We start from the raw sequence: 20,665 nt of genomic DNA, 5'->3' as shown, positions 1-20,665 counted from the left end.
TTAGTATCCTAGGTCTTTGAAGTTGTTTTTCAATAGAGAACACCAAATTATTTTGAAATTTGCATTTCACATCTCATTGGATATTGAGAGTGAATAGTTACTGTTACATCTCATTAGTTACTGTTACTGGGATGATTATATGACATGACGTTTAGCACTCATTATCAAGATAGCTTATTTCATGGCAGATATAGTTACAATCTTTGTTTCACAAAGGCTTTGAAGAATCTTACCTCTTAAGCTCCTAAAGTAAATTCTTTAAAAAGAAATCTATAATTACCTGCTGCAGCGATTTGGCCCAAGTCTTCCCTGTGGCTTTCTGTGAAGTGCAGTAGGTAACTAAGCACCATCCATCTGTCAAACTCAGAGCAACTGTTAAAAAATACCCAGCCCATTTTTTTCTCCTCATTTGGAAGTTGGTTACACAACAGCTGTTAGCAGAGATACAGGTGAATCTTATGTAAATACTACCATATTCCTTTAAAACTGGAATAAATCACTTTCTACATGCAGTGTGTGAATTAGCATATTTATTCGTTCACACCTGCCAAATATACATTATTTTGGTTCATGTACATAAAATAGGGACCAGAGAAGCATAAAGCTTTTAGCATATTGCATACTTATAGACAATATTCTGTAGAATGAAGTGTGTATGAATTTTTCCTGACATATATGAAAAAAATGTCAAAAACTTCCATACTTGACTCAAGGATTTCATTTGACACAAGACAAGAATTTAGATGTGGGAGATATTTCTGAAGAAATCTGATCTGATGGGTTTTTAGTGGCTGTGAGAAAAATGACTTGGAAATACTAGAAAGCATCTCATCATTAGTTTACACCTCTAATGAGCCCACGATATAGAAAGAAGGAAAGAAAAAACACATTTTAAGGGGAGCTAGGTGATTTCTTACCTGAAAGATTTTTATAACATGGTAAGAAATTAACTCTTAACTACCATGCAGTGATTGTGCATACTGAATACATTTAAATGCAGGTGGTTCATAGATGTTTGTATATTTAGTGAGTTTTTTTCACCCCACTTGCTGGAATTTGAGTATTCTATATAGATTATTATTCTGTAAAGATTATTATCTCTCATAGGGCAGAGATTTTTATCTTCTATTAAACTGTTATGTTATGTCCACAAAATAGAGTTCTGCAGAACTCTAACTTAATAAATATAGGACCACAGAAAGTCTAGGCAAATGTATTTTTCCCTTAATGGAGGAAAACATTTTAAAAAATAATTTTAAAAATCTTAACATTCTTACTAATTATCTATGAAAGCTAATATAAGTGGTTTGGGGCATAACTTTAGGGAGAAAATTTTATTTGCTTACTGGTAAATAGTTAATTCCCACGATTTCTGGACATGCAGAATCTAATTGAAAATATTGTGCCATGATTTCTGAGCTCTTCTAAAATTTTATTTGATTCAGAAAGTAATTCAGAATACTTACATGATGAAGTTTTCCTAGTAGCTACATTGAGAGAAAATTCACTCTTTAAAGTGTATAATTTAGTAGTTTTTAAAAAAATATGTTTATAGTTATACAACCATCACCACACTAAAATTCCAGGACATTTTCATCATCCCCCCACCCACCCCCCCCAAAAAAAAAACTCTACCATGAGCAGTCATTCCCCACTGAATGAAAGAAAGTCAACTGAGATGCATGAAGCTACACTGCTGCTGCTAAGTCACTTCAGTCGTGTCCGACTCTGTGCAAACCCATAGACGGCAGCCCACCAGGCTCCCCATCCCTGGGATTCTCTAGGCAAGAACACTGGAGTGGGTTGCCATTTCCTTCTCCAATGCATGAAAGTGAAAAGTGAAAGTGAAGTCACTCAGTCGTGTCCGACTCCTAGCGACCCCATGGACTGCAGCCTACCAGGCCCCTCCGTCCATGGGATTTTCCAGGCAAGAGTACTGGAGTTGGGTGCCATTGCCTTCTCTGTGAAGCTACTCTAAGGTATTATAAAACCAGGGAGGGAGTCGCTGATATACAAAAAGCCCGGTTGCAATAATGACTCCTTCATATTCACTGTCATGATTTAATTTATAGTTATGGCTGCAAATGTGATGAATTGATGCATTTTTAAATGGTGGTCTTCAATACAGGTTTTAATGTTTCTCTGTAGGAGGAAGGACTCAGAGAGGCAGTTTAAATTGAAGGAAAGGCTAAGAACTTTATAGCTGACTTTTCATAGCCTGGTCTGGTCTACTCTGAGTATATATTTCTGGGGTCTCGTTTAGGGGAGAGGTGATTGGAGATTAAGAGACATATCTTGCACCATCTTCAACAAGCGAGGTACCCTCTGCACTTAAATATTTGAGTAGTTTCACTGTGGTTAATGGAAATCATTGGGGGTCTAAAGCTTGTGCAGACATCATTGTCAGGTGACACTGTGTCCTTGCAAAGGACAATGTAATGCTTTTCTCCCTTAGATTTAAGATTCCTAATGATTACTCCTCCTCTCCTCAAGTTCTTGAAGGTGCCCACCATACTCATCTGGAACCTCTGGTTTCCTGCCTTGATTTGTTAGTCAACTTGCTCCTCCTGTGTTTCTCACTCCCCAAGGCCCACAGCTCATCTGGCTCAGTTTGCTTCCCAGCAGTGGCTGGGTGTCTTGACCACAGGCCTAGCATTCCCTTCTAGAATCTGCCACACCAGACCAGCAGTTAGGGCTTAAGATCCCCTGCCCTCCCTTGTGACTCACCTGGTTTTGGTATCCTTTTTGTTTTTCTTTTTAATATAATTGTTGTATCAAAATTATAACAAAATTTGTACTTTTATTTTGTCCACTTCTTTCCTGAAGTGTTTAATTCTAGCCAGTATTTTTCAGTTAGGGGACCATTCCTTTGAAGTAAAGAGCCCTGCCTGTATATGCTTCCTTGGTTAGCTGTGGATAGAGAGAGCTTTGGGGCTTAAAAATCCCCTGGAATAAAATCAATGGGCATTTTTAACTGTTCATTTCCTGATCATGCATTAGAACCTAAATAAAGTGCTTCAAGGGACTAAGGGACTAAGTCTACATTATTAGCTTACTAAGCATTTCTTATTTATTTGAAAATTCTTTTTTCTTTTTTTCTGGGAGGGCACCAATAATTGGGGAATATGTTTCCAACATGCAAAATGAATTGTATCTTTCCATAAGCAAGCCTATAATTGGGCTCCTGCAGCCACACAGCTTCTCATATGGTACTTATGAGTCAATTAAAGCACCCTAACAAGCAATTACACGTTTATTGTTTAATTCAATTTCCACAACTCATGCTGTTCCACTCAAAAGTTGCATATATGTCATTCAGCATGTAATAATAAGCACACATTTTATTCAAATATAGTTTTTGAAGAATTGGATCTCCAAATACCATGCTTTCACCCACTGTGCTCTGCACAGGAAGAGAAAACATACTAGGAGAAAATGAAAACACTTGGAATATGGCAAGAACTGGCTTTTCATTCCAAATTGACTCATTTGGATAATAGCAAGTAAAAATGTCTTCTCTACTACCTATAGCTGTCACAGAAATGGAGTTGCTGGGACATCCACTGAGAGAATTGGGGTACATGTGACGGTTGGTAGTTTGAGCTTTGGTGGGTTGACGTCTGAAGGGGAAGGGCCTAGGTTTAATACTTGAGTGAAGTTGGTTTGGTCAGTCCTGGGTGACCCCAGTCTCTGTCCTGTGAAATACCATAGTGGGGGCCTCCTTCCCTGTTGCCATTGATGATACCAGGGCTCCTGCTCATGCCCCACATCAGTGCTGGCCACTTGCATGAAGGATTAGAACAGAGGCCAGAGTAAATAGGCACAGATGAGCTGGGAAGACAATTGCACACAGCATGTGGGACCCCATATTGATATCCATCCCATCCCTGGCCAGCTTGTGGCTCGCGAGCTTGGACAATGGGAGTGGCTCAAGGCTCTCCTCTCTCATGGTGGACAGTTCAGAGCAGGAGCAATGAGGCATGCTTCCTGTGAATGAGAGCTTAGACTTAGCCTTCTTTTCCAGGACTCGCATGCTCAATCACTAAGTCTTGTCTGACTCTTTGGGGCCTCATGAACTTTAGCCCACCAGGCTCCTCTGTCTATGGGGATTCTCCAGGCAAAAATAATGGATGGGGTGCCGTTTCCACAGGATCTTCCTGACCCAGGGATCTGAACCCACATCTCCTGTGTCTCCTGCATTGGCAGGTGGGTTCTTTACCACTGAGCCACCACGGAAGCCGCTTTTCCAGGACTTAGAACTTCCTATTCCTTCTAACTGTTCTCACTCCTTCTCAATTTTAATATTTCTCTGGAGAGACTGTTCCTTCATTCATGAAGCCAACAATCCAAGGGTTACAGTTGGATGGGGGGAAAGTGGCTTTGCATTTCCCATGGCTCAGACTGCCCCCAATCCTGGTATTTGCCACTGAAATGCACTTCTGTTTAATATAGATGTATGCAGTCTTCCTTATGCTTTGTCTTGAATAAGAAATAAATCTGTCTGTTTTCCCTAAGGGTACCCAACAGAGGGTGGGGAGAGTAATTCTAAAGGTGCCTGAGTGGCTGAGGGAAGTCAGGCTGGGTGATTGAAAAACCAGAGAATTAAAACAAAATCAACCTGTTGTGAGAGCAAGGACTAGGGAAGGCGGGGTAAGCCTGATTGTGTCAACTCTGTTTTTCTTCTTATTTTTGCAAATAGATGAGGTAGGCTTGATTCTTGTTCCAGTGGATGAGCTATAAAGAAATACCTTTGCCCTATATTGTAGGCTGGCTAAAAGCTCCCCAAAATGCACAAGCCCTAATCCCAGGAACCTGTGAATATTATTTCCATGGCAAAGAGGACCTTGCAGACGTGATTAATTAAGTTAAGGCTGTGAGGGGAGAATATGCTGGATCACCCTGGTGGATCCAGTGCAATCACAACAGAGCTTCTAAGCAAGAGGGAGGCAGGACGCCCTTTGATGACACAGAGAGAAAGTGACCTGCTCACATGCTCAAGCCACACTTTTGGATTTAAAGGCTGAGGAAGGGGCTAGGAGTGAAGGATGCAGGCAGCTGCTGGAACTGGAAAGGGCCTGGTGCCTGATTCTCCATAGAACTTACAGAAGGAACTGGTCCTGATGACATTTGGACTTCAGCCCAAGGAAACTGATTTTGGACTTCTGACTCCTAGAACTGTAAGAGAAAATATTTCTGTTCTTGCAAGGTGCTAAGTTTTTGGTAATTTGTTACAGTGACAACAAAAAACAGTAATACCCTGGAAACAGTAACATTAAAAAGCATCTCATGGGTCTTTCCTGAAATGAAAGGACCAATAGTTGAGCTCTTCAGTAGAGCAGGGGTCCCCAAACTCTAGGCTAAACACTGGCATCTGCTGTCAGAGCAATAGTGGAAATAGACTAGAAATAAAGTGCATAATAAATATAATACACTTGAATCATCCCCAAGCCATCTACCCCTTTCCCCTCATCCCCCAGTGTATGGAAGCATTGTCTTCCATGAAACTGGGTCCTGGTGCCAAGAAGGTTGGGGACCACTGCAGTAGAGCATTTAAGTCCTTCAGCACCTGACACCCGAGGCAACATGCCTAGTGACCCCTGCCTCCTACATTGTGGCAGGGTTTCAAAAAACCCTTCTATTTTATGTGCGTGTGATTGGAGAAGGAACTGGCAACCCACTCCAGTGTTCTTGCCTGGAGAATCCCAGGGACGGGGGATCCTGGTGGGCTGCCGTCTATGGGGTCGCACAGAGTCGGACACGACTGAAGTGACTTAGCAGCAGCAACAGTGTGTGTGTGCACGCACACACTCAGTCATGTCCAACTCTTTGTGATCTCATGGACTGTAGCCCATCGGGCTCCTCTGTCCTTGGGATTTCCCAGGCAAGAATACTGGAGTGGGTTGCCATTTCCTTCTCCAAGGGATCTTCCTGATCCAGGGATCGAACCCGTGTCTCTTGTATCTTTCAGGTTCTTTACCACTGTGCCACTGAGGAAGTTCTCTACTGTATTTAGGGGAAGAAGCACATTAATTTGCAATAAACATCCTTATACCAGCCAGTCACAGGCTCTACTCTCCAGATCTCAGCACCTAGTGGTAAAGCACATGTGTGGCAGGCTTCATAGTTTTTAAATGTCTTTAAATTTGCATCCTTAATCCAATCAAATTTTTCTCTCTGCATCTTGTCTGTCATTATGGCTTCATGGAAAGGGACAAGATAAATGTCATCTCAGATAGGAGATGGATGTGTCTATCAATCAGAAAGAATGCAAAGCCCTTGTCTTTTTGCCTGGGTGGGTGATTAGTAGTAAAATAAAAGCTGGGGTGGGGAAGCCAAGCAAAAGTAACTTGTGCCATGGTTTTCCCTGACTCAGGACTGATATAAGAGGTGGAGAGTTTAGCTAAGGAACCAGCAAAAAGCTGAAGGATTTCTGCTCCATGTCTTCTTCAGAACTCTGGGAAGAGAGGCCCTACAGGGGTGCCACTCCAGGAGGAGGGCCTCATTGCTTCTTCAGAAGCTCCCTGAGTTTCCTGTGTTATAGAGTCTGCAGAAATACCCCCAGGCCCTGGGAAGGGTGTGGTAGCTGCTGGTGTGGGCAGGCTTCACAGGAGAACATAACTCTGACTCTCCCAGAACACTGATCACAGGGCCCCAGCAGGAAGTTCCACGCGAGGTACCAGGTGGGCTGAGCCCTCATCAGCTTAGAGGACAACAGCCCTCTGAGGAGGATCAGGCTGAGAGGGGAGCGTTCGTGTGATTTTCACCCTGAAAGGAGACTTCCCTGGTGGGTGAGCAGCCACCCAGTGGACAAGGGCCACTTTCACTGTAGACACTGGCAGTGACTCGGGGCACTTCTGAAGGACCTTCATACAGATCTGAGACCCCTGATAGCTATTGGGCACCCAGATTCCTTCCTGGAGGGGAGAGGGGGAAGTGGCTGGAAGAGAAACTGCACATTTACCTGAAAATAATTATTTTAAATAGGAAGGAGGCTAATTAAAATGGCCAAATCTGAGATAGCTTTAATTGGCAATTGCACCTTTCCTGATTACCTACAAGGAAGGGTGCTCTTAAGAAAGATTGCATCAGTGTATGATGAAATAATTGGAGTAGAATGCAGTTCTGCCCTTAGTCTCAGTAAGAGCTGACCTCCATGCCTTAGAGCAGGGTTGCCAACCTTCTGGCACCAGGGGCACTTTTCCATGGACAAAGTAGAGAGTATGGTTTAGGGAGAATTTGAGCATGTTACATTCATTGTGCACTTTATTTCTATTATTTACATCAGCTCCACCTCAGCAAGCATTAGATCCTGGAGGGTGGGGCCCCCTGCCTTAGAGGACCCTTCTCTGGCCCCTTTCCAGCCTGTTCCTTCTAAGAAGCAAGGATGCCATGATTCCTCATCCACTCCTTATCTAAACTGTGCCTAGTTGTCAGAACCTTGGAATCCCCTGTCTTAAGAGCCCTGACAGAGAAGGCAATGGCACCCCACTCCAGTACTCTTGCCTGGAAAATCCCATGGACGGAGGAGCCTGGTAGGCTGCAGTCTATGGGGTCACTAAGAGTCGGACATGACTGAGCGACTTCTCTTTCATTTTTCAGTTTCATGCATTGGAGAAGGAAATGGCAACCCACTCCAGTGTTCTTGCCTGGAGGATCCCAGGGACAGGGGAGCCTGGTGGGCTGTCGTCTATGGGGTCGCACAGAGTCAGACACAACTGAAGTGACTTAACAGCAGCAGCAAGAGCCCTGAACCAGCTTCAATAACTTACAGGAGCCTCTTCTCTGAGTCTGACCTGTGATCAGCATTTGCACTGATGCCATGTACACCCTAAATGTGATGGGTGTACAAGGGTGGCCGATTTGTGAATTGAGCTTTGGAGTATTGACTGTAGCGCCCACTCACAAATGTTAGATGTTCCTTCTGGAGGTAGAATCCAGCTGGGAGTGAGAGGAGGACTGGCCAGAGACTCAGGCCTGGGCCCACGGTTCCTGAGCTGCCACATTCCAGCCTGAAACTCCAAGTCATCCCAGAATTTATATTGGAACTTCATGTTCCAAGTCATGAAGACGTGTATTTTAATTAGAATACAAATGATCTATTACAGGCTTGTAAATTTCAATGATAACATCTAACTCTTTAGACTTATGATCTGTGACCTCCTCTTATATTCCAGTGCTGGTCCCCACATATATAAGGGGCAACCTGGCATTGCATCATTAAATTAGTTGTTCTTGTTACACAGACATGGAACAGGTAGTCACAAATGTTATGAGCCTTATCAAAGAAGAGGTACAGGATCTTAGAATGTGTATAGCAAGGGCCAGAAGCCAGCGCATCTGCTTATTCCTCTGCACAGATATAAGTTGTGCCAGGCCCCTGGTCAGACTCATGTCTTCACTGTGTACATTCTTCAAGCCTCTCCTCCATCCAGGAAGGCTCCTGGCTGCCCAGTGCCTGAGGGCCCAGAGTCCTGCCCTTGCAAGACCCTGAGTGGAATGAGCTTTTATTTCCATGTTTCTTTCACCTGTGTATCCCAGGCCTCTGTTACAGGGTCTGCCCTATAGAATACATTGTTCGAATGTTGTGTGAGCTGAGCAGTAGCTGCCCCCTCCTTTTCGATGTACATATATCAAACTCTACCTGAACTGAAGTGGTTCACAATTTCAGAACAGCAAGCTAATAGAGCTCTTCTATTTTTCTAGCATGTCACCCTCATTTCCTGGAAATCATGACCTCTTGAATCAAGTTTTTCCTACCTTTTCTTGTCAACGATTAGAGTTGCACTCTAGTTAGGAACAACTTTGGGAAAGTAATGGGTCCTTGGTGAAGGTGATGAGCACGAGTAGATCTGAAGTAGTGAATTCCATCACTTATTTAGTCATTCCAGGTAGAATATTACCATTTCTTATCATAAGGCCAGCAACCCCTGCCCTCTTCATATCACAATTGAATAGAAGACAAACTTATCATGGCATGTCTCACTATCAGAGTTTAGAGGTGATGGGGGCAGAAAGTCTAGTCATTTAGTGGTAGTTAATAATCTGCTGATTTCAGTCATCATTAAAGCCTAAGAAGGCTGCCTAACCATCTCATATTGACAGCCGGTGTCCTCCAAAAATTAACTAGGAATCACACTGAGAATACATACAGATCCTTGCTTTATTTCTTTTGCTAAATTCTCAGATAATTTTACATTTCCTGCCAGGCCATTCCTTTTCATGATGATAGAATTGAAAAGAATCATGTACCATGGGAAAGCAATTAGTAACTCTTTTCCCCTCTTTGGTGATTTTTTTTTTTTCTCCCAAGACTCAGGCTATGTCATGATTAAGAGAAAGATAAAGCTGAACTCAATTCTGTGCTCTATGCTCATTGCTAGACACTATGGATAAGAAAACCACACAGACATGTGGAGGATTCCAGGTCCTCTGACCACACCCACTCGCCAGGTGACTGTTGTCATCTGAGAACTTCTATCTCCGTAACTCAGCTCACCCACCTGCTTCTCCATCATTCCTTTAATGACACTGCCCAACTGTTCCAGGCAGCCAGTCTGAGAGCTTTCTGTCCAAAGCTTAAGATAGCTAAATCTCAAACAACACACAATAAGATTGTTCTAAAGCTATTTGAGCTAATTTTACTTGGGAGTACAATTTTCCTCCAGTAAAGAGAGCCATATTTCAAGTTTAATTAATAAAATGTAATTAAGCATTGATTTGCTGTTCCTCTTAAAAGATTCATTTCAGGTAGAAATACATGACGGAGATGATCAATAGTAAATACCTCTTCCTTGCCTGATGAAAAGACCTTTCCCACTAGTACAGTACAATGCTTTCAATACTTAAAAACACCAAAAGAGACATCATTTTTCTAGATTGTGACCTTCAAGTGATGTGCTATGATCCAAAAGTTCAAGAACTCAGAGTTCAACTAAATAGCAGATGTCTGACAGGTCCAGTCTCTTCTTATTTCTTTCCCGCCTGTACCTTATACATCATTTCCATCCAAGACTGAAGTACCTGGTTTTCTCTTGTGTACCAGGATTTCCAGTTGGTCATTGCCATTAGGGAAACTGCATTAATGTGCTGCTATTATCTGTGGATGTGCCTACCACTGCCGCTACAGTAGCGTCCTTGAAAGCTAGATTTATATGTACATGTATATTTCCTTGCACACACACAGAATGCTTTTATAATTATTCATAATTCCTTATATTATATAACCAAGTGAGCAGATGGATGGATGAATAAATGACTCAATTTCAGTAACTTCTATTAGGGGAAATGGTGTCAGTAATAAAGGCCCAAAATTTGATAAGTATGTCTACTTACTGCCTCTGATTTAGTTTTCAAAAAAACTCTGACTTAAGGAGTTTATACATGCTTAATATTGCCCACAGAACTATATGTGCGTGTGTGTGCTCAGTCGTGTCTGACTCTTTGCAACCTCATGGGCTATAGCCTGCCAGGCTCCTCTGTCCTTTGGATTTCCCAGGCAAGAATACTGAAGCGGGTTGCCATTTTCTTATGCGGAAGAGCTTCCCCACCCTGGGATCATACCCATGTCTCCTGCATTGGCAGGCAAATTATTTATCACTGAACCACCAGGGAAACCAATATAGTCGAATATAGACATTCATAAATCCATTTGTACTCTAATTTAGATAGCATGCTGAAATTAAAAATATCATTGAATGTTTATTGTATAGTTTTCAAATTTTAAACTTAAATGAAATTATAGAAAGTATTTTAAAATGTTTTATCATTGGAAAAACTCTTAATTTGTATATTTTTAGAGGTTTAGTTTTCAAATAGCAATATTTTTTCAAAGTGTTTAAAATTCCTCTTTATGTTATTCATTACATTTTCATCTTGGAAAATAAATTAGCATGGTAAAATCCCCTAAATTGACTCCAAATTACTTGTCTCAGCATGAAATTCAAGTAAACATTTGCTTGTACCCTACTTGAGAAAAGATCTTGCACTGTATTCATCATTAATGGCTATAATATTCCCAACAAAGAAAATGCAGGTGATGTTGGCTTGATGTGCAGTGGATTTTGTTCCTAGGATATGGACAGAAACAGGAATAAAAACTATTCAAAATGAATGAATAGCCCCACCTGCTTCAGAGCAGATGTACAAATTGGGACATATTGTGTGTGCAGCCATTGTTATTTTAGCTAATTCCTTGGTCCTAAAGCATTAGATACATTTGGCTTTCACCACTTCATAAATAATAAATAAATAAATGGATGGATACATGGATAGATGATATTCAGATTGACTTGTTTTTTGTTGTGCTCCAGATAAAGAAATTCAGAATATAAGAGAAATGGACAACTGAAGGTCCTTACGTATACTTACCCTGTGCTAGACAAGTTTATATAAACAGTTCTTAACAACAATGTTCCTAAGTTGTGGTCTCTTTATTCCTTTTAATTTGGTAGATTTTAAAAAGCTGTAATAAAAGTGAGCCTAAACAATTTGTTCTTAGAATGCTAAACTCAGCAAATATCCATTAACACAAACCATTTCCAAAGACATCATGCCAAAGGCAGGTGGCCATTGGACAGGCTGGATCAGAACCACCTGGGACACTTAGAGACAAAAATATTTCTAGACTTCTTTCCCAGAGATGCTGTTTGAGTAGATCTGAAGTTATGCCATCAAATCTCTATATTCTCAAAGACATCCACGGTTAGAAATCAGATGAGAAGTGTAGTTGTTGACCAGGGGGACATGTCAATGTGTAAAGTCATTTTTGGTTTTCGAAACCAAGAGGGTACATGTGCTATTGGCATCTAATTGGCTAAGGCCAAGAATGCTGCTAAGTATCTTACTATGTGCAAGACAAACTTGTGTATCCACAAAATGAAATTATCCAATCTAAAATGTCACTGATGCCAAGTTTGAGACATGCTGGTCTAGAAAGTAAAGATATATCCTTTGAGTCTATAATTAGGGTAAATCAAAGAGGCACAAAATATCATTTGTTCATAACTGAATACAATATCATTAGTCTAAAGACTCAAAAATTAAGCAAAATCGAAAAAATGTTTTACCTTGAAATAAGTTCATGGTATGACTGCAGACAATTCCAGTTGAAAAAGTATGTGAGGAGCATTGAAGAGTTATCTGCAATTGGTAGGATATCTGTAATGGGGATTATCTGGAGACATTATGCCTGTACTTGAAAAAAAGATTAAAAAATTTAACTGATCCTGAAATGTTAGTAAGGGGAAGAAATGGTTTACTTGTAGAAAGGGAAATTTATTTTTAAATACTGACTGACAAACATAGGACCATTTAAACATAAGTGCTATTTAGCAAGTTAACAAAAATCAAATCTATGAAAGATGCAAATGATTTTTTTCATGGTTTGGTCCTTTTTCATCTTTGTATTTTCTGTTGTAGATTCTGTTTTCTAGTTGTATACCATCTCTAGAGATCAAATGCTCACAAGCAGGACATACAGAAAATTACTGAACAATTATTTTGGTTGCTGTCAGTGCAGGGTTTGGATTAATAATGAAACCAATTAAATTATCAAATACCTCCACTGGCAACAATAAACATTTAATTTCCAGAGAGAAATAAGGTTAGCTATGTTGAACACCTTTTGCAATCACTGTGATAACAAAATTTTTCAAACATTGGGGAATTCTGCTATTTCGTCCAAGAATCAGCAGCAGCTTGATTTAATTAAAATAGCAACAAAAGCATCCATTTTTTTTTTTTTTAGCTGTCTCATGCATCTCTGATAATAACCAATCAGCAGAAATGATGGAATGCCTCAAGAGGATAAATGGCATGCCTCCCCTCATGCAAGAGTGTATAGTCCCATGTCGTGATGACTGCACCTTCACTGCTTGGTCCAAGTTTACACCCTGCTCCACGAATTGTGAAACAACTCGAAGTAGAAGGCGACAGCTCACAGGTAGGTTGTGCATTTTATTCTTTAGCTTCAAGCAGGTGATGCTGTCCTGAACCTGTTGAGGAGAATGTCCATTCCAGAAGGATGGGAAATTATATCATCTCTCCCTCTCCCCCCAACCCCCCTGCCATTATGTATCTCCTAAGCATATGATTGACACACAACATGTACTCAATTAATACTTGTGAAATAAATGAAAGATATGAACCATTCCAAAGCTATGAAGTTCCTCTATATATAGCTTTATAATTTTCATAGTGTTGGCCGTATATCAACCAACTTCCTTAGAATAGTAAATGGCAGCGTTTCTGGTATTTTTCATGCCAGGATCTCAGCAAGCTTGAAAGAAGTACCTGATTTGTTAAAAGCATCAAAGACGGACCTTACCTATATCATTGTCTTTTGCCATTACATTATTGGTGGGTTCAGTTGCTCAACCGTGTCCTACTCTTTGCGACCCCATGAACTGCAGCATGCCAGGTTTCCCTGTCCTTCACTATTTCCCAGAGTTTGCTCAAATAAATGTCCACTGAGTCAGTGACGCCATCCAACCATCTCATCCTCTGTTGTGCCCTTCTCCCACTGCCTTCAATCTTTCCCAGTATCAGGGTCTTTACCATTACCTTATAAGTAACTTGATATTTTAAAACTTTAGTAGTGGAAGGAAAAAATTGATTATATACATAGATTCTGCTTTTGTGTGTGTGTGCTATGTTGCTTCAGTCATGTACAACTCTTTGTGGCCCTATGGAGTATAGCCCACCAGGCTCCTCTTTCCAAGGAATTCTCCAGGCAACAATATGGGAGTGGGTTGCCATGCCGTTCTTCACAGGATCTTCCTGACCCAGAGATCAAACCAACATTTCTTGTGTCTTCTGAAATGGCAGGCAGATTCTTTACCACTAGCACCGCCTGGTCGACAAGAGACTATTGGATCCCACCATAAAAAGATACCCAATATCCAAGAGCAAAGAAGAAGCCCCAGCAAAATGGTGGGAGGGGCAAAATCACATTTAGAATCAAATTCTATACCCACCAGAGATGCTTGGAGGGCTCAAATAAACCTTGTGTGTACCAGGACCCAGAGACGCCACAGAGACTGAGCCAGAACTGTGTTGAGTATCTCCTGCGGAGGTGCAAGTCAGCAGTGGCCTGCTGCAGGGGCAGGAGCTCTGAGTGTAGCAGACTTGGGTTTGGCATAAGCCCACTTGGAAGAGGTCACCATCAACCCCACCATAGAAGTGCCAGAACTTACACAGGACTGGGGAAACAGACTCTTGGAGGGCACAAACCAAACCTTGTGTCATTACCTCCACCGTAGTTTGGCCTCAGGTCAAACAACAGGGAAGGAACACAGCCCTGCCCATCAACAGAAAATTGGATTACAGATTTACTGAGCATGGCCCCGCCCATCAGAAAAAGACCCAGTTTCCCCTTCAGTCAGTCTCTCCCATCAGGAAGCTTCCATAACCCTCCTATCCCTATCCATCAGAAGGCAGACAGACAGAAAACCACAATCACAAAAAACTAACCAAACTGATCACATGGACCACAGCCTTGTCGAACTCAATAAAACTATGAGCCATGCTGTGTAGGGCCACCCGAGACAGATAGGTCATGGTGGAGAATTCTGACAAAATATGGTTCGTTGGAGAAGGGAATGGCAAACAACTTCAGTATTCTTGCCTTAAGAACTCCATGAACAGTATGAAAAGGCAAAAAGATAGGACACTGAAAGAGGAACTCCCCAGGTCAGTAGGTGCCCAATATGCTACTGGAGATCAGTGGAGAAATAACTCCAGAAAGAATGACGGGATGGAGCCAAAGCAAAAACAACACCCAGTTGTGGATATGACTGGTAATGTAAGTAAAGTCTGATGGGGTAAAGAGGAATATTGACTAGGAACCTGTAATGTTAGGTCCATAAATCAAGGCAAATTGGAAGTGGTCAAACAGGAGATGGCAAGAGTGAACATTGACATTTTATGCATCAGTGAACTAAAATGGACTGGAAAGGGTGAATTTAACTCAGATGACAATTATATCTACTACTGTGGGCAAGAATCCTTCAGAAGAAATGGAGTAGCCATCATAGTCAACAAAAGAGTCCAAAATGCAATACTTGGATGCACTCTCAAAAACGACAGAATGATCTCTGTTCATTTCCAAGGCAAACCATTCAATATCACAGTAATCCAAGCCTATGCCCCGACCAGTAATGCTGAAGAAGCTAAAGTTGAATGGTTCTATGAAGACCTATAAGACCTTTTAGAACTAACACCCAAAAAAGATGTCCTTTTCATTATGGGGAATTGGAAAATGCAAAAGTAGGAAGTCAAGTGATACCTGAAGTAATAGTCAAATTTGTCCTTGGAGTACAAAAGGAAGCAGGGCAAAGGCTAATAGAGTTTTGCCAAGAGAACACACTTAGAGCAAGCACCCTCGTCCATTAGCACAAGAGAAGGACTCTACACCTGGACATCACCAGATGGTCAATACTGAAATCAGATTGATTATATTCTTTGCAGCCAAAGATGAAGAAGCTCTATACAAGTTAGCAAAAAACAAGACCAGGAGCTGACTGTAGCTCAGATCATGAACTCCTTATTGTCAAATTCAGACTTAAATTGAAGAAGGTAGGGAGAGTCACCAGACCATTCAGGTATGACCTAAATCAAATCCCTTATGATTATACAGTGGAAGTGACAAACAGATTCAAAGGGCCTATATCTGATAGAGTGCCTAAAGAACTATGGATGGACGTTTGTAACATTGTACAGGAGATGGTGATCAAAACCATCCCCAATAAAAAGATATATGAAAAGGCAAAATGGTTGTTTGAGGAGGTCTTACAAATAGCTGTGAAAAGAAGAGAAGCTAAAGGCAAAGGAGAAAAGGAAAGATATACCCATTTGAATGCAGAGTTCCAAAGAATAGCAAGGAGAGATAAGAAAGCCTTCCTCTGTGATCAATGCAAAGAAATCAAGCAAAAAAAATAGAATGGAAAAGACTTGAGATCTCTTCAAGAAAATTAGAGATACCAAGGGAAGATTTCATACAAAGATGGGCACAATAAAGGACAGACATGGTGTAGACCTAACAGAAGCAGAAGATATTAAGAAGAGGTGGAAGAATACACAGAAGAACGGTACAAAAAAGATCTTCATGACCCAGATAACCATGATGGTATGATCACTCACCTAGAGCCAGATATCCTTGAATGCAAAGGCAAGTCAATACGAACAAAGCCAGTGGAGGTGATGGAATTCCAGTTGAGCTATTTCAAATCCTAAAAGATGATGCTGTGAAAGTGCTGCACTCTATATGCCAGCAAATTTGGAGAACTCAGCAGTGGCCACAGGACTGGAAAAGGTCAGTTTTCATTCCAATCCCAAAGAAAGCCAAGGCCAAAAAAGTTCAAATTACCACACACTTGTACTCATCTGATACACTAGCAAAGTAATGCTCAAAATTCTCCAAGCCAGGCTTTAACAGTACGTGAACCATGAATTTCCAGATGTTCAAGCTGGATTTAGAAAATTCAGAGGAACCAGAGACCAAATCATCATCATCTGTTGGATCATCAAAAAAAAAAAAAAAAAGAGAGTTCCAGAAATAAAAAAATCTACTTTTGCTTAATGACTATGCCAAAGCCTTTGACTGTATAGATCACAACAAAATGTGGAAAATTCTGAAAGAGATGGGAATACCAGACCACCTGACCTGCTTCCTGAAAAATTGGTATGCAGATCAAGAAGCAACATTTAGAACTGGGCATGGAACAACAGACTGGTTCCAAATCGGGAAAGGAGTGTGTTAAAGCTGCATATTGTCACCTGGCTTATTTAAGTTATATGCAGAGTACTTCATACAAAATGCCTGGTTGGATGAAGCACAAGCTGGAATCAACATTGCCGGGAGAAATATCAATAACCTCAGATATGCAGATGACACCACTCTTATGGCAGAAATTGAAGAACTAAAGAGCCTCTTGATAAAAAGTGAAAAAAGAGAGTGAAAAAGTTGGCTTTAAACTCAACATTCAGAAAACTAAGATCATGGCATCCAGTCCAATCATTTCATGGCAAATAGATGGAGAAACAATGGAAATGGTGACAGACTTTATTTTCTTGGGCCCCAAAATCACTGCAGATGGTGACTGCAGCCATGACATTAAAAGACACTTGCTACTTGTGGAAGCAAAGCTATGACCAACCTAGATGGCATATTAAAAAGCAGAGACATTACTTTGCCAACAAAGGTCCATCTAGTCAAGGCTATGGTTTTTCCAATAATCATATATGGATGTGAGAACCGCACTATAAAGAAAGCTGAGCACTGAAGAATTGATGCTTTTGAACTGTGGAATTGGAGAAGACTCTTGAGAGTCCCTTGGACTGCGTGGAGATCCAACTAGTCTATCCTAAAGAAATCAGTCCTAAATATTCATTGGAAGGACTGATGTTGAAGCTGAAACTCCCATTACTTTGGCCACTTGATGCGAAGAACTTGACTCACTAGAAAAGACCCTGACGCTAGGAAAGATTGAGTACAGGAGGAGTCAGGGATGACCGAGGATGAGATGGCTGGATGACATCACTAACTCGATGTTTGAGTAAGTTTGAGTAAGCTCTGAGAGTTGGTGATGGACATGGAAACCTGGCATGCTGCAGTCCATGGGGTCAGAAAGAGTCGGACATGACTGAGTGACTGAACTGAACTGAGTACCATCTGGGAAGCCCACATATAGAAACATACATACGTACATACATAGATTCTGCTTTTGTGGTATATGCTTATTATTGGTTCAATTTACTTCTTTGAAATTTAATGAAAACTAAAGTCATAAGTAGTTTAACCAAAGCCTTAGAGCAGTTTTTGCGATAATATATAAATAATTGACATTGTAATATATCTAACTTCTTATCTAGATAAATATTCCAGAACTTCTCTTCATTGTAGGTTTTTTCATATAGGCAGAAAAAAAAGCTTAATTCAGGAAATGAGAACCAAGAAGAATACCAGAATAATAATTAGGTTAATAATATTGGTATTGACATTGAAGAATTAAGCAGAGATGACCATTTGTTCTCATGAGCAACTCAAGTGCTAATTCCCTTGGGTTCAAGACTCCCCTTTGTTTGGATGCATTAGATACATGATTATTTTACATTTAACTTGCTCTAATGGATTGACGAAATCCATGAGAGTCCTTAATAGTATTTCTGCATGCAGATCAGGAACCCATCTGTAAGCAAGGTGAAACATGCAGTCACAAAGAGAAACATTAAATTACATGTTATACTTTGATATTTTGTCTATAATAAGTGCTCATATATAAATTTATGCAGCATAAAACATATCTCCTGCTTCTAAGATAAAACAGATTTTTTATTCTTTAACAATATCAGTTCAGTTCAGTTGCTCAGTCGTGTCTGACTCTTCGAGACCCCATGAATCGCAGCACGCCAGGCCTCCCTGTCCATCACCAACTCCCGGAGTTCACTCAGACTCATGTCCATCGAGTCAGTGATGCCATCCAGCCATCTCATCCTCTGTCATCCCCTTCTCCTCTTGCCCCCAATCCCTCCCAGCATCAGAGTCTTCCAGTGAGTCAACTCTTCACATGAGGTGGCTAAAGTACTGGAGTTTCAGCTTTAGCATCATTCCTTCCAAAGAAATGCCAGGGCTGATCTCCTTCAGAAAGGACTGGTTGGATCTCCTTGCAGTCCAAGGGACTCTCAAGAGTCTTCTCCAACATCACAGTTCAAAAGCATCAATTCTTCGGCGCTCAGCTTTCCTCACAGTCCAACTCTCACATCCATACATGACCACTATATAGTGGGGTAGAATATATGTGGCAGGAATAATTCCATGTTAAGGGACAGTTTAATGGAACTTGGTTTGCATGTTCATGTGTCATGTTTCAGAAGCCATTATCTTAACAGCTCTGTCCATATATTTGAGATGAGAGAGAATTTCCTTGGAGGAAAGAAAATTTTTAATTCGTGGCCAATTTTTTCTTCCTTTTGAAGGTTTGTTAATGATAATTTGTCAGTAAATTGAGAATGAAATAATTGAAAATCCTAGGACATTTATTTATTTTACAGCCAGTAAGTTTGTGTTATCAATTATTATAACTTTAATGACTTTTATTTAACATATACTTTTAAGGTAAATCTTGAAAAACCATTATACTCTATCCTAAAAATTACACACACACCAAAAAACACACACACACACACACAAAAACAAAAAAAAACCCACCTAGACTTCATTTTCTAAATCATTAAATGCTAAGGTTTTGTCTAGCTAATTGATCTTTGTATGTCTGAGTACCTAGATGACCTAAACAACTGGCCGATTTCATGAAATACATGAACTGTTTAAAAAAAATCAGTCAAATGGATTACATAGTAGTGTCAACTGAAAGAAAAATGCACAATGTGAGAGTTAAGAGAGTATTCATGGCCTTAACTGGGGACTACAGCCCTGGAGACAGCCTCTCAAGTAGCTCTGAGAAACTGCTCTAAGGAGGTAGAGGAGTAGGCTAGTTTATATGTGATTTTGTTTCTGTTATAGAATTCTATACAGCATACCTCTTGGTGAAAACTACTAGTTACAGTGAATAGAAGTCTCAAGTTTATGATCATAGTGTTCTGGAAATATGCAAGAAGTGAAGTTTATTAAAATTCTTCCTGAAATACATGTAACTATCTATGGCTCTGTTTATCCAAAGCACATAGTCTCTCTTTATTTTCTTTAGCATCCTCTGTTGAAAGCATAGAGTGTACTGAGTCAGTCAAGGAGTATAGTGGATTAATCTTTGCGGACTTGGGTGGAGAGTGGGATCATCTTTGCTCTTGTTCTGCTTGAGTGCCCCCCTTTTGGTCATAAATTCAAAGTTGGGGAGGCATTTCATGTCCCATAGCCCTAGGAATGTTCATTCCTATGTCAAGGTCAGATTTCATTGATAAACAATCCAATGTGCTATGACTAGGTCCTTCTAATGGTAACCATAAATAGCTCTGGACTACCTGTCTTACTAGTCTGTATGGTCCAGGAAATGATTCTCCCTTGTTGTTTCTTCTTACATCTACTATAGCACTACTATAATCATTTTAATTCTATATAGAACTGAATATTCAGTCAGTCATTTCAAGGCTCTTAGTAATCATTACTTTCATCAGAGACTCAGCAGAATAAGCAGAATATATGTTACATTACCAGAAGTAATAATAAGGTCATAATGGGGATTCATGCACTGAACGGCCAGCATCAAACCAGTTCTTAAGAGATCACCAAGACTAGGGAACAGACTGTTTAAGGCAGAAATCTGATTTTCTTTTTTGTTGTTTTTAATGTGGGTGATTAAATGTGTTCTATTAACAAGTCCAATTAAGTCATTACTCTTAAGTGACTCTTGCCATATAAATCCAGTCCATAGCTGAGGAAAGGCTCCTCCTGATAAGTGGGAAGTTATGGTTTTCCAGTGAAATTTAGCTTATTGTTCTGATTGAGCTTGAATAACTTTGATAGAAAATTCATATTTATGTTAAAATTTTCAAAGGGACCATCCAATCAGAGTGTTAGAAATCTACCAAGGTGAACCAGAAGTATTGGACGTAGATAATTGACCGTAGATCAAAACATTAGATTTTTAAAATTTTTCATAGGATTGTGCCTGTGTTAGAAAAACATTTGATTCCTATGTAGAAGTCCCAAGAA

At 40.4% G+C, this 20,665-nt stretch overlaps 1 protein-coding gene across 3 annotated transcripts in view; it reads left to right on the top strand.

Annotated features, from left to right (window-relative positions):
- The window catches only part of THSD7B (thrombospondin type 1 domain containing 7B), a 1,246,259-nt gene that overhangs the window by 917,159 nt on the left and 308,435 nt on the right, over positions 1-20,665 (top strand). For all 3 annotated transcript variants that reach the window (XM_044935904.2, XM_025276961.3, XM_045164228.1), the window contains exon 13: positions 12,746-12,940. In XM_044935904.2, coding sequence (XP_044791839.2) covers positions 12,746-12,940 — 195 coding nt within the window. The remainder of the gene's footprint in view (positions 1-12,745; positions 12,941-20,665) is intronic.

This window comes from Bubalus bubalis, chromosome 2 (genome assembly GCF_019923935.1).
Source record: "Bubalus bubalis isolate 160015118507 breed Murrah chromosome 2, NDDB_SH_1, whole genome shotgun sequence".
In the NCBI taxonomy this organism is placed as follows: Eukaryota; Metazoa; Chordata; class Mammalia; order Artiodactyla; family Bovidae; genus Bubalus; species Bubalus bubalis.
Note: the sequence above shows the minus strand (reverse complement) of the source record. Positions and strands in the feature narration are given on the sequence as shown.